This window comes from Bos taurus, chromosome 22 (genome assembly GCF_002263795.3).
Source record: "Bos taurus isolate L1 Dominette 01449 registration number 42190680 breed Hereford chromosome 22, ARS-UCD2.0, whole genome shotgun sequence".
In the NCBI taxonomy this organism is placed as follows: Eukaryota; Metazoa; Chordata; class Mammalia; order Artiodactyla; family Bovidae; genus Bos; species Bos taurus.
In genome coordinates this window covers 2,879,666-2,895,450 of record NC_037349.1, presented here as the reverse complement: position 1 = coordinate 2,895,450, position 15,785 = coordinate 2,879,666, and the positions used below count along the sequence as shown (strand labels likewise).

Sequence of the window (15,785 nt, the reverse complement as noted above, 5' to 3'; positions counted from 1 at the left end):
TACAGACGGCTAACAAACAATAAATACTGGAGAGGATGTGGAGAAAAGAGAACCTTCCTGCACTGTTGGTGGGAATGTAAATTGATACAGCCATTATGGAGAACAGTACAGAAATTTCTTAGAAAACTAGGAATGAAGCTACCATATGACCTCTGAAATTAAAAGATGCTAGCTCCTTGGAAGAAAAGCTATGACAAACCTAGACAGTGTATTAAAAGCAGAGACATCACTTTTCTAACAAAGGTCTGTACAGTCAAAGGAACTGTACAGACAAACATATGTTTCTTTCAGTAGTCATGTGTCAATGTGACAGCTGGACCATCAAGGCTGAGCATCAAAGAATTAATGCTTTTGAATTGTGGTGCAAGAGAAGACTCATGAGAATCCCATGGACATCAAGGAGATCAAACCAGTCAATCCTAAAAGAAATCAACCCTGAATATTCATTGGAAGGACTGATGCTGAAGCTGAACCTCTAATACTTTGGTCAACTGATGTGAAGACCCTGATGCTAGGAAAGATTGAGGGCAGGAGGAAAAGGGGGCGACAGAAGATGAGATGGTTGGATGGCATCACTGACTCAATGGACATGAGTTTGAGCAAGCTCTGGGACATAATGAAGGACAAGGAAGCCTGGTGTTTTGTGGTCCATGGGGTTGCAAAGAGTCAAACAGGACTTAGTGCCTGAACAACAACAACAACAATATGAACCTGTGATCCCACTACTGGGCATATACCCTGAGAAAATAATAATTCAAAAAGGCACTTGTACCCAATGTTCACTGCAGCACTACTAACAATAGACAGGACATGGAAGCAATCTAGATGTCCATCAACAGATGAATGGATAAAGAAATTGTGGTAGATATATACAATGGAATATTACTCAGCCATAAAAAGGAATGAATTTGAGTCAGTTGAACTGACGTAGATGAACCTAGAGCCTGTTATACAGTGTGAAATAAGTCAGAAAGAGAAAAACAATTGTCATATATTAATGCATATATATGAAATCTAGAAAAATGGTACTGATTAACCTATTTGCATGGCAGGAATAGACAGAGATGTAGAGACAGACTTGTGGACACAGTGGCAGAAGGCAAGGATAAGATGAGAGAGTAGCTTTGAAATATATACTTTACCACACGTAAATACACAGCCAGAGAGAAGTTGCTATATAACACAGGGAGCTCAGCCTGGTGCTCTGTTAAGACCTAGAAAGGTGAGATGGTGGGCTGGGAGGGAGGCTCAAGAGGGAGGGGATATGTGTATACCTAGAGCTTCCCTGGTGCCTCAAACGGTAAAGAATCCTCCTGCAATGCAGGAGACCTGGGTTCAATCCCTGGGTCAGGAAGATGTCCTAGAGAAGGGAATGGCTACCCACCCCAGTATTCTTGCCTGGAGAATACCATGAACAGAGGAGCCTGGCAGGCTACAGCCCATGAAGTTGCAAAGAGTCAAATACGACTAAGTGACTAAGCACACACATACAGCTGATTCATGTTGCTGTACGGTAGAAACCAACATAACACTAGTGGTAAAGCAGTTATCCTTCAATTAAAATTAAAATTTAAGAAAGAAACGAAAAAGATTTATCAATACGGGAATATAATCACAATGAGCATGTAAAACAAAAAGGATAAGAGTAAATAAATTTTTGCCATCTAAAAGCCAATTTTGCAGTAAAAAATTATTTTCACAAAACAGAAAATTAGAGGAGTAGGTTATTGTATTTATACCTACAACTGGCTGCCATGTGTAAATTTCCCTTTTTCCTATGTTCAGCTGGTGCTTGAAATAACCCCTTCTTCTGGAATATATGTTTCCTTCCTGATGAACGTACAAGATGACCCACCACCATAGACGATTCTTCAGCTAGGAGAAATACCCACCTCTTTTGCAAATTCATAGTCATCTTAGGTCACAGAACTTTTTCCCTTGTCTTACAGCTTCTTCGATATATATCTAAGCACTCTGCAAGGCTAGGATGTGCCTTGAGGCAGGGACCACTTTTCAATGCAGCAGGTGCTCAATTTTTTTACATTTAATAAATGTATATGGATTTTATGCAAAATATTATATGGATCTGAAATATACATTGTACCCAAACAAATTAATATAATTAACTGAAACACACAGAATATTTACATGGCATAAGTCACTATACTAGACAATGTAAAATATAAAATATTACATGTTGTCACTCAGATCTTTAGTTTCTTAACTGATAAAGCAGGAGTAATATATTGGTATACTGTGATTTAAATAATATAATCTACATAAAATAAAGTTCCTAAAACAATGTCTGGTAGATTTTAGATAACAATGTTCTCTTCCATTTTAGCTAATTGATGTGTGTGTGTGTGTGTGTGCATGTGTGTGTGTGTGTGTGTGTGTTAGAGAGAGAGTGAGGGAGAGATCTTAAGCCTTGTAATACTAGGAAAAATAGTTTGTCAATGATATATTTCACTATTGTCTCATCTTTTCAAGTGATTTCATCATTCTTCCATTTAAATAATTATTTGTCTTTCAAACAGTTGGGAATAATTGATGAGCAATGATAAAATAGCAAAATATTCCGAGAGGGAAAAATAAGATGGTTGAAATTCCACAATGCATTTCAGATTTAAGGGCCCAGTGAGACCTGGTAGTAGTTACAATATAGAACATGCTTTGTTGAATCAAAAAAAATTTCCCTGTTCTTTTGAAGACCTCTGACAATAATAAAAATCACAATGAAATGCTAATCTGTACAAATAGCTAAAACTGCACAAAAAGACTAAAATTGGATCCAAAGGACCCTGATCATATATTGAGAGTTAATGAGAATAGAACAGAACTCATGTTTCTTCTCAAAACGTAAGCAATTCTTAAGTAAAACATCCAGCAGGGAGATGAATTGGGAACAGAAACATCCAAACTGCTGTTCAAGAACTCTTCACATTCAAACGTTGTGGAGCTGTCTCCCAGTGCAATAGAACTCTAATTCAATGTCAAAGGAAAGTGCTGATGTAATACTTTCAAACATAGCAATCACTAGTGATTTCTCTGTTAATAACAGTAAGTCTGTGTTCAACTTCAGCAGCATTTACTATTTTCTAAGAGCTGAATTCTCCCTAGTGAGAAAGTTTAATTTCCTCCCTTCAGAAATCTCTGCATGTAAGAACCCTGACATACAGAGTGAAAAGCAGTTAACAGGAAATGTAGATTTGGATAATTAAAAGGACCTTTACTTCTCTTCTGAACTATATCCACATCATATTTTTAAAGTATAAAAGAGGAGCTTCAGGTAGAAAATAAAAATGTTCCAAATGAGTAGAGGTGGTTATGCACCATGAATCGTAAGAGATGTTAAAATTTTTATTTACAACCATATGAGAGGGAAGTTAGGGTTAGAAAGAAAGCTGAGCGCCAAAGAATTGATGCTTTTGAACTGTGGTGTTGGAGAAGACTCTTGAGAGTCCCTTGGACTGCAAGGAGATCCAACCAGTCCATTCTAAAGGTCCTGGGTGTTCACTGGAAGGACTGATGCTGAAGCTGAAACTCCAATACTTTGGCCACCTCATGTGAAGAGTTGACTCACTGGAAAAGACTCTGATGCTGGGAGGGATTAGGGGCAGGAGGAAAGGGGACAACAGAGGATGAGATGGCTGGATGGCATCACCGACTCGATAGGCATGAGTTTGGGTGAACCCTGGGAGTTGGTGATCGACAGGGAGGCCTGGCATGCTGTGATTCATGGGGTCACAAAGAGTCAGACACGACTGAGCGACTGAACTGAACTGAAAACCTGGAAGCAACCAGGATGTTTTCAATGGGTGAGTGGATAAATAAACTGGTACACACAAACAATGGAATATAATTGGTAGTAGAGAAATCCTCACAGCTACTGGAATGAAATAAATGGTTTGCCTCTAAGCAACTAACCTTTTAAGTAACTGACCTCCTGTAAAATATTTGAATAATGGTTAATTATCTCTCAAACCTACTTTGAATACAGTAAGAAGCTGTATACCTCCTAGAATCCACTCTAGAAGCCAAGCAGGCACAGGACTAAATTCTCTTTTGGAGGCAGTAAAGAGGGAGTGAGCCTGTGACGCAAAGACTTAACTCCTAGAAGTCTGTTCACGCCCGTCAATTTGGGATACTTCAGGCACAAAATGAGAGTCCTTAGGCACATGGCTGTCTATAATCAGGCTGAATTATACAAATTCTGCATGTAAAAACCATCAGACTTTCATCAAGAAAATGGTTTGTTGCTGCAAAATCAATCAGAAATAACCCCGTTCCAGGTCTCCGGACGAGTAAGAATGCCAAAGGATGCAGACATCAACACCCTGGCACACACAACAACAGCAAAGGCAAAATAACTTACCGAGACCAGGTCACTCTAGTGGGAAATGGCTGCAATACAACTTTCAAAAGTAAAAGACTATACATTACTACAAAATATTAATGTTTAAAAAACTAAATATTTCAGTTTATTCTGGTTACACAAACAAATGTATAGCCCATGCAAAGCATAAAATTGTATTTGTGACACTAAAGTGAGTTCAACCTTTATTGCTAATAAACAGAGACATTATATTTTCAGCTCAAGGAATAAAATCACATTTGTGGTAATAAAAGTCTTGACCACAGGAGTTTGCTTATCATTCTTTTTCCATTCTTTTCAAATCTATTTATATGCTTTAAAATCTAAACTTAGGTGGCTAGGTTAATATTTAAACTTTTTCTCAAATAAAATGTTTTTATACATGTTTTAAACTTTTCTACAGGAGAAAAAATATCAGTCTTACTTTAAAATTCAGTAAGCACAAAAGACCAGATCCTCCCTTAGAAAAATCTGCTTTAGAACTTAAGGTGGAGAAAATCAGAAGGTACCTTGTAAGGAAAAAAAAAAATATCCTTTTTATGATCACTAAGCAGAAAAAAATTTAATGTATTTATTTATTGAAAAATCATTTCCATGCAAATATTAAATTCTTTTTAGAGTTAAAAATATATTATAGCTGCTACAAACCCTATGAATTCATTTAAAAAGCTACCCATAAACCACAATATTTACGATTCAAGAGAACTTTGAGGATGCTTTGAAATATTATACTTTTTTACCTAATTAAAGAAGTTAAAGATCACTTTTTATCTTTGCCTTGAATTTAAAAAAAAAAAAACATTTTGAAAAATACTTTGTTCTAAAATAATATAGCATATCCAAATAAAAGTTTCACTCAAGGAATATATTTTAAAGCCATAGCTTCTAATTTTGAAATAAATGCTTTGAAATACATAAGAGAATCTATGTAGAAAGGTTAAGAATATAGATGACAGAAGCACTAATTAAAACACCTACATTTAAATAGAGTGCTCGCTAAATAGACACTACTCCAAAAGGACATACAGATAGCCAAACAACACATGAAAAGATGCTCAGCATAACTAATTATTGGGCTCCCCTGGTGGCTCAGAGGTTAAAGCGTCTGCCTCCAATGCAGGAGACCTGGGTTCAATCCCTGGGTCGGGAAGATCCCCTGGAGAAGGAAATGGTAACCCACTCCAGTATTCTTGCCTGGAGAATCCCATGGACGGAGAAGCCTAGTAGGCTACAGTCCACGGGGTTGCAAAGAGTCAGACATGACTGGGACACAGAGCGACTTAGAAACACAAATCAAAACTACCATGAATTATCACCTCACACTGGTAAGAATGGCCATCATCAGCAAGTCTACAAATAATAAATGTTGGACAGGGTGTAGAGAAAAGGGAACCCTCCTATACTTTTGGTGGGAATGTAAATTAGTGCAGCCACTATGGAGAACAGGATTGGAAGCTCCTTATAAAACTAAAAATAGAGCTACCATATGATCCAGCAATCCCATTCTGGACATATATCTAGAGAAAACTATAATCTGAAAAGAAGCATGCACCTCAGTGTTCTTTGTAGCACTATTTACATGAGCCAAGACATGAACGTGAAGTCACTCAGTCATGTCCGACTCTTTGTGACTCCATGGTCTGCTTTAGAACTTAAAGCAGGCTCCTCTGCCCATGGGATTTTCAAGGCAAGAATACTGGAGTGGGTTGCCATTTCCTTCTCCAGGAGATCTTCCCGACCCAGGGATTGAACCCAGGTCTCCCACATTGTAGGCAGACACTTTACCAGCTGAGCCACCAGGGAAGTCAACAACCTAAATGTCCATCAACAGAGGAATAGATAAAGAAGAGACAAAAGAATACTACTCAGCCATAAAAAGGAATGAAAAAGTGACATTTGCAGAGACATGGATGGATCTAGAGACTATAATACAGAGTGAAGTAAGTCAGAAAGAGAAAAACAAATATTATATTGATATCGCTTTACATGGATCTAGAAAAATGGTAGAGATGAACTTATTTGCAAAGTAGAAACAGAAACTACAGATGTAGAAAACAAATTTACAGTTACCGAGGGGAGATGCTGGGGGTGGGATGAATTGGGAGATTGGGGTTGACGTATATACACTATTGATACTGTGCATAAAATAGACAACTAATGAGAATCTAGCACACGGAACTCTTCTCAGTCCTCTGTGGTGACTTAAATGGGAAAGAAATCTGAAAAAGAGGGAATATATGTATATATATAGCTGATTCACTTTGCTGCACAGCAGAAAATAATACAACATTGTAAAGCAGCTATGCGCCAACAGAAATTAATTTTAAAAAATGGATTGCATGTTTAGTCTGGGAAAACAGTTTCAGAGGGCAAAAAATAAATACTATTAATCCATATAAGAATAAATTTTCATTGGACAAAGATATACTATTCTCCTGTGAAACGGAAAGAGAGATTTTAAAATGTGCAAACATGTTTTGGAAAGACACTCTTGAATACATCCTTGTTTTGTGGTGGTGAAGAATAAACAGTGCACGTACCCTGTTTTGATAGGTAGCATCTTTCCAGCCTTTGCTCGTGAGAACATCCATACAGGAGGTATGCTTCTTGTAGGGCACTCTTATACCACTTATTTTTCTTACATTTTTCTGGCTAAAGAAAGACAGAAAAATAGTAAGATTCATCTTTAAGTGTATTTTTTTTAACAGGTTCAGCTGTTGAGCTTGAACTAAAACTAAGCACTGCACAATACTCTAGACTTTGATTATTATTTTTTGGTATATTTTAGAATATAGCAAAGTTGGGGAAATTTTGTATGTTAATAGCCAAAAGGGTCAGAGTCTCAATTCACTAAGATATTTTAATATGATTTATCTCAGACTTAGTTACAGATAGCTAAGACCACCAGTGTAACAAAGTAGTGAATATTAATACATTTTATAAGAATAATTTTGATTCCTCTTTAAGTAACAAGGCAATGGTAATGTAATGATAAAAACTGAAAGGCATAGTTTCTTACTGTAGTAAAACTAATTCCATTCACATCCAGTTTTGGTGTTACAGCAGATAGCTGGCATATTCATACAATTTTTTGAAACTTTCTATGCCCAATTTCTTCACCTGTAAAGCGTGGCTAATGCAATCACCATTTAGTATTAAAGGAAACAATAAGTATTAAATTCAGTAAGTATTAAAGGAATAATAGATGAGAGAGTTTTCTGGCATAATAAGTGATCAATATATGTTATTCTACTTGAATACAGTTCTTTTTCTAAATATATATTCAATTTTTAAAAAATATAACTTGAGAGACTTCCCTGGTGGTCCAGTGGTTAAGACACCATGCTGCCAAAACAGGGGGGATGGGTTTGATCATGGTTTGGGAACTAAGATCCCACATGCCATGTAGCATAGCTGAAATATTTAAAAAAATAACAGCTGGAAATTTTAATTTGAAAAGAAAAATGGAATAAAAGAATCTTTAGGTTAAAAATGACTGTAAAAATTATATGGCCTAGTAATTTTGCCAATGTTATTTTAGAGCTTGTCCCTAAAAGGTTTTTATGATGCTTAAAAAATTTACAATTTATAAAATGCATGCCATCATTTTATTTTTGCAAACTTCAGCTCCAAAAAGAACACAGGTGTTAAATTGCATGTGGTACTGGACACTATTTGCCATAAAAGTAGTGAAAAAATACAATCAAACAAAAATCTATTTTTGTAAATCAAACAATAGATTTTTGTACACAGAATACCTGAATTTCACTTATTAGGTTATTTCATAGGAAAAAAGAAAAGACAGACAGATACAATTCAAAAAATATCAGATAATTTAAACTAATTTAAGAATAAGCTATAACAACATTTGCAGATTTAAAACATTTTTGCTTTTCAAATGTTATAAAGATGCTAAGTTAAACATTTATAGGACTTGCCTGGTGGTGCCTTCCTGATAGCTCAGTGGGTAAAGAATCTGCCTGCAATGCAGGAGACCCTGGTTGGATTCTTGGGTCTGGAAGATCTGCTGGAGAAGGGATGGGCTACCCACTCCAGTATTCTTGGGCTTCCCTGGAGTATTCTGGCCTAGAGAATTCCTAGAGAATTCCATGGACTGCATAGTCCATGGGGTCGCAAAGAGTCGGACATGACGGTGACTTTCACTTTCATGGTAACTTTCTGGAGGTGCAATGGATAAGAACTCACCTGCCAGTGTAGGGGACACGGTTTTAATCCCTGGTTTGGGACGATTCCACTTGCCACAGAGCAACTAACCCCACAAAGGCAACTACTGAGCCTGTGAGGCAACCACCGAGCCTGTGTGCCGCAACCGCTGAAGGCTGCGTCTAGAGCCTGTGCTGCGCAGAAAGAAAAGCCACCTCAATGAGAAGGCCCCACAACTCAGCGAAGAGTAGCCTTTGCTCACCACAACTATAGAAAGCCTGTGCAAAGCAGCGAAGACCCAGTCCAGCCAAAAATAAATTAATTTAAAAGATTTTAAAAATAATTTATAGATAATGAAAAATCACCTATAAGCTGTTACGTGTGTGTACGCTCAGTTGCTCAGTCAGGTCCAACTCTTTGAGACCCCATGCACTGCAGCCCGCCAGGCTCCTCTGTCCATGGGACTCTCCGGGCAAGAATACTAGAGTGGGTTGCCATGCCGTCTTCCAGGGGATCTTCCTGACCCAAGGACTGAACCCCCGATCTCCTGCAGGAGGATTCTTTACCACTGAGCCACCTGGGAAGCTGTTACAGCACTAAACAACTAAAGTTAAGGAAATTTCTCAAGAAAACCGATGCAAAATATTCCAAAATTAAACCCTGGTGAGTCTGGGGAACTAAAAAGCAATTTTTAATCCTGTGTCTGAGAATCTTTAAGAATTTATCAGTAAGTATGTGCCACCTAGTGGTAATATTACAATTACACATCTTCCAAAGAACTCAAACTCTTGTACAAAGAATTTTGAATTTCAGAATAAGGCTCAGATATGCAATGTATTTTCAGTTAGTTTGTTCTTTGATTGAAGAAGCGATTCTAAAAGTGTAGAATGTGCCCTCCTGTCCACCCCCGTACTGTTTTTCCCAAAGGCACCCCAAATTACCAGTTTCTTTCACAGTCTTCCAGAGACACTGTATCCACCTACAAGCATTTACATCACTTAAATATCTATTTTTACAGAATGCTATGAATAGCTATATACTTTGAGTTTTTCTATTTGTACCTTGCAGATTTTTTTTAAATGCTTGTAATCTTTTATTTTTAATCTCTTTATAGATTTATTCAATGTATTTCAGACCCTCAGGATCTATCACTGAAGAAAACAAATGAAGCTTACAATCTAACCGGTGAAGTAAGCATAACAAATACATAAAGGCTCTAGTTTAAGAGGCTGTAAGTATTCTGTAATAAAGAAAAGGTGAGGCAATAAAGTGGTTCAGGGTAACTCTCATTGAAAAAGTGACATTTAAGCAAGGATCTGAAGGAGGTCGAGCAGCTACCAGAGATATCCTGAGAAAGAGCACTGTGGGCGGACAAAAGATGCTCTAAGACAGGAGAATATAAGTGTACTCAAGGGGCATCAAGGAAGGTAAGCTGGTTATGAGTGAATGAGAAAGAAAATGAGTAACTGGGAATGATGTCCAAAGAATTAACAGGGACCAGGTCATGGAGGTCCTTGCAGGCCACTGCAGGAACTCTCCAATGAGTTCCTGGCTTTTACTCTGAGTGAAATCGGAGTCACTGCACAGTTCTGAGCAGAAAAATAAAATTTGTTTTGATTGAATGCTTTAAAACAATCGATCATCCTGCTTGCTTTAATGAGAACAGACCACAGAAGCAAGTGTAGAGTGGATGACTGGCTACTACAGTCATCCAGGCAAGACATGATGTGGTACAGTCCAGGTCATAGCAGCCACTGTGGTGACAAGAGGTAGGATTCCAGGTATAATCTGGAGGTAGACCAAAAATAATTAACTTCTTAACCAACTGGAAATTGGTTAAGAGAGACAGAGAGGATGACTCTAAGGCTCTGGGACCAAGTAAGTAGAGGATGGATTTGCTATCCACTGAGATAGGGGAGCTGTCAAAGAAGTGAGATAGGGGTGGTGTAGAGATCAAGAGTTCACACATTTTGAATACACATTACAATACCTGAGGAGCACTCTCATACGGGAATTCAGTAGAGAGAATTGAACTGCAGATAAAATGGAGGAAACATACACATACACCATATTTAAAGCCAAGAAATTAAAATAGATAACCAAGGGAATGAGGAAGTAGATGTATGTATATCCAAATAGGTAGTACACACGTACCGTTATTTATTTTACAAATGCCCTTGTGATGGACATTTGGGTTTTTTCCAGTATTTTGCAAGATGAAACAATGCTGCAAAAAAAAGTTTTGTCCGTATGTCTCCTTACCCATGTTAAAGTGTACTGAAGCATACATTCCTAAGACATTGAACTTAAGTTAAATTTTGGAGCTACTGTGAAATCACTCTTGAATGAGGTGATCACAATTTACAATGCCATGAATATTATGCTTTGTCACACTCTGGAGAACACTCTTGTAACCAAACTCAGATCTCTGCCAATATTTTTAAGGAAAAAATGGTATTTCCTTTCTATTAGAATTTTCATTTCTAAAATTCTTTAATTTTGAGTAATTTTTTACATTTTCCAGTTTTATTGATATATAATTGACAACTGTATAAATTTAAGGAGTACTACACAATGATTTGATATATATATATATATATGTGTGTGTGTGTGTGTGTATATATATATATATATATATATATATGGAAATGATTACCATGTAGGGTTTGTTAACATATATCATCAACTCACATAATAGCCTTTATCTGTGTGTACGGTGAGAACATTTAAGATCTGCTCTCAGCAACTGTCAAGTATATAACACAGCAACATTATTAATAATGATAGTCACCATGTTATACATTAGATTCCCAGACCTTATTCATCAGTTTTTCATATTTTTTCTTTTTTAAAATTTTAATTGAAGGATAATTACTTTATAATATTATGATGGTTTTTGCCATATATCAACATGAATCAACCATAAGTATACATATGTCCCCTCCCTCTTGAACCCCCCTCCCATCTCCCTGCCCATGCCACCCCTTGAGGTTGTCACAGGGCAGGGGCTTTGGGTTCCCTGCCTCATACATTAAACCTCCCACTGGCTATCCATTTCACATATGGTCATGTCTGCATTTCAGTGCTATTTCCTCAAATCGTCCTGCCCTTTTCTTCCCTTACTGTGTTCAAAAGTCTGTTCTTTATGTCTGTGTCTCCTTTGCTGCCCCACGAATAGGATCATCAGTACCGTCTTTCTAGATTCCATAGACAGGCATTAATATTTGATATTTGTCTTTCTCTGACTTACTTCATTCCGTATAATAGGCTAAAAGCCAGTTATATTTTCCTTTCTATGGAATAACTGTTCAAATCCTGTTAATATTTATATTGGTTGCATTCTCATTGATTTGTAAGAGATTTTTATGTGTTAAAGAAGTAGCCCTTTGCTATATGTACTACAAATATCTTCTCCTAGTTTTAGTTTATGTGTTAGTATAATTGTGTTTTCTTTTTCACTTAAATTTTTCATCCTTCTAGAACTAATTTAGCCATCTGTACATATATAATTTATTAATGAATAACAACCTTTAAAAAACTACTTGAATACAACCTTACCATTAAGTATTTTCAAGTACTTTTGAACTTTACGTTGTTCTATTAATCTATCAAATAACTGTTAAAATCAAACTGCTTTAACTACTAGAGAGTTATTATAATTCTATATTTTATAGGCCCAACTCCCTCTCCCATATCTGGGCTTACCCTAGATTCTTTTTGGCTCAGTGGTAAAGAATCTGCCTGCAAGGCAGGAGACTCAGGAGACACAGATCCGATCCCTCTTCCACGTTTTATTTTCCTACAAATTTTAGAAATTGACCCTTGAACAGCACAGGTCTGAACTTTGCAATCGCATTTTTATGTAGAGTTTTCATTCAATATGTCCTGCTATACTACATGACCCAAGGTTGGTTGAATCTGCGGGTGCAGAACTGGTGAACTTTGATGATCACGGTGCATGCGTGTGTACTAAGTCACTTTAGTCAATGACCACTGTGAAGTTACAGGTAGATTTTCAACTGCAGAGGGTTGATGCCCCTGGCTCTCGAGTTTTTCATGGGTCAACTGTAGGGGTTTTTTAAAGTTCTTTTTAATGATAAAGAAGATGTAGTACATACATATAATGGAATACTGCTGCTGCTAAGTTGATTCAGTCGTGTCCGACTCTGTACGACCCCATAGACAGCAGCCTGTCAGGCTCCCCAGTCCCTGTGATTCTCCAGGCAAGAACACTGGAGTGGGTTGCCATTTCCTTCTCCAATGCGTGAAAGTGAAAAGTGCAAGTGAAGTCGCTCAGTCGTGTCCGACTCTTAGCGACCCCATGGACTGCAGCCTAACAGGCTCCTCCATCCATGGGATTTTCCAGGCAAGGGTACTGGAGTGGGGTGCCATTGCCTTCTCTGTAATGGAATACTACTCAGCTATTAAAAGGAATCCCACTCCAGGGTTCTTGCCTGGAGAATCCCAGGGACAGCAGAGGCTGGTGGGCTGCCGTCTATGGGGTTGCACAGAGTTGGACACCACTAAAGTGACTTAGCAGCATTAAAAGGAATGCCATGGACAGCAGCATGGATGGACCCAGAGATGATCACACTAAGTGAAGTAAGTCCCATACAGACACACAGATGACATCATTTATATGCAGAATCTAAAAAAGTGGTATGAACTTATTCACAAAACAGGAACAGACTCAAACACTTTGAGAATGAATTTATGGTTACTAGGTAGGAGAAAGGGGAGGGACAGGTTGGGAGTTTGAGACTGACATATTGTACAGCACAGGGAACTCTGCTCAATACTCTGTAATAACCTAAATGGGAAAAGAATTTGAAAAAGAATAGATACATGTATAATTAAATCACTCTGCTGTTACATCTGAAACTAACTACTGTCCCATATGATCTTGTTCCAAGTAACTTCTGACTCTCTGAGAAAGATGCGTGCTATCTCTATATCACGAGGTAGCACATTCAAAGCAAAGAATACCTATGTGTCTGTCTACCCAATAGGGCCAGTGAAGAGAAATCTGCAGTCAGGCAGAAATTCGTATCTTCTGTGTTTTGTATTTAAGATTGCTTCTCCCCATAAAAATTAATCAAGATATTGGGTTGGCCAAAAAGTTCATTTGGGTTTTTCCATACTCTCTTTCCATACTCTCTCTTATAGAAAAAACTCAATGAATTTTTTGGACAACTCAATAATTACTTGGAGTTGTAGCAAGATAAATCTCACTTCTCAAACTTGAATGTGTGCACAATGTCACATGACCTTATTTTTGCTAAATAAAATTGAATGTGCCAGTCCTTGTCCAACAAGGATAAGAAATTTGATCTTGCTCATTTTGGGGCCACCCCTTACTTTCTCTAGGTTCCTGTAAATTGGGAGGGAAAGATGGTGCCTGAAGAGTGAGGAGAGATCATTACTCCTCAACCCATAAGGCTTCCATGAATAACATTTCTATTCAAATCCCTCGAGTCAGGCAATCACAACTTCTTCAGGCCCAAAGGGTCCTTTCTGAGGCTGGAAACCATCAACCTCCCAGCGCACCTTGCGCTCTTCTTTTGTGAGGTACTCCATTCCCCAGGGTAATGGCGGACCCTTGTCATCTTCCAGGTCTGAAAGGATTTTCTCTGCCTGCATGCTCTTGCCTGCCCCATGCCCAGATTCAGGGAGCTCAGGTCAAAGAGACAGGTCAGCTCTGCTTTTGATCCCAACAGAAAACATCCCTGAGAGATGAGAATAAAAGAAATATGACCACTTTTTGGAATAAATTAAAGGGAAAAATATAATCGAAACAAGAATTATTATCAACCTGGTATCTGGTTGGCTGTGGCGAAGGATCTCCTAGTGCAGGATTCTCCGGGTGGTCTTTCCTCTCCCCGCTGGCTGGGCGCTCTGCTCCTTCATTCTGCCTGTCTACTGCTCTCCCTTAATTTCTCCCTATGGCACTCATCAACAGCTAACACAGTGTATCTGTCTTTAAAAACTTTGTTAACTGCATGTCTCACTCCACTAATTTAAGTCATCTGATGGCATTTAAATTTTGTCTGTTTTGATAAATTTTGAGCCTAGAATCAGTGCAAGTAATAGGAGCTCAGTAACTATTTTGAGTATTATAAATAGACATTTTTTGTTTATGGTGGTATGAGCAGAGCCCAGACAGAAAATTGGAGATGAAAATAAAAGGTTGCTACATTTTAATCCTGAATTATGTGATTATCCCTAGAACAGTAAAAGAAAAATGTATAAACATGATGACTATCTGGCATTATAATATGGTGATATTACTTTTTTTTTTAAAGTTTATTTATTTATTTATTGGCTGCACTGCCCAGCATGTGGGATCTTAGCTCTCTGACCAAGGATTGAACCTGCAGCTCCTGCATTGAAAGCTCGAAGTTTTAACCACTGAACTACCAGGAAAGTCCCTGATATTATTTCTAAGATGATGTTAAACTTCATTTTCTTGTAAGAAGTCAGATCTGTATAGTATTTCATGAACCACTGATTTATCCTATGATGTTAATAGCATTTTTTCTTGAAAAAAATAGTGTCTAATTTCAAGTACTTTAAGTGTTATGCAAAAAAATACTACCTAATTTTAAAATTAAATTCAAGCAAATCATCTTAATATGACCTATTTGAGGGGATGGCAGAGCCTCACTAAAACCCTATAGATACCACAGAGCAGCTACTATCCAACACTGTCGATTCAAATTTTGATGATATTAATAACAAAGTTAGCTGCAAATATAAGTATTTATAATTTATGAAATGTATCTTTCAGACACAGTGTTGAGAATATATTAAAAATCTGGAAAACTGGAATCGTAAGTACTGAGACTGTTGTATTAGATTTCATAAATTCATTGAAACAGCTTTAAATACTGACCATTACCTTACTATTTTATTACTTTAAGTTATAATATGTCTTTAGAAGCATGGGGGGATAATTCACAGACTTTGTAACCTAAAGAAATACAAAATAATTTTCCTTTGAAAGGCATCTCTCCTAAACGTTTGGGGACCAACACCACCACCCAGTAAAGTCCTCTGCTTAAGGATTTCTGTTGACTGTTGCTGTTTATACACTCAAACTTCCAGTGTACCTCAATGACTCAACCCGTGATGCAACACCCATTTCCTATCAGGCCAAAGCTACTGTTTACAGTAGCTTTCAAGAAGCTACTGAAGCAACTTTCAAAGAAGTTCAGTAGGAAGTTAATCATACGGATGTCTTGTCTTC

General features: G+C 37.5%; 1 protein-coding gene across 4 annotated transcripts in view; it reads right to left on the bottom strand.

Moving 5' to 3' along the window:
- Window positions 1-15,785, bottom strand: part of ZCWPW2 (zinc finger CW-type and PWWP domain containing 2) — a 154,388-nt gene that overhangs the window by 52,518 nt on the left and 86,085 nt on the right. For all 4 annotated transcript variants that reach the window (XM_059879963.1, XM_002696896.7, XM_059879964.1 and 1 more), the window contains one exon: window positions 6,916-7,027. In XM_059879963.1, coding sequence (XP_059735946.1) covers window positions 6,916-7,027 — 112 coding nt within the window. The remainder of the gene's footprint in view (window positions 1-6,915; window positions 7,028-15,785) is intronic.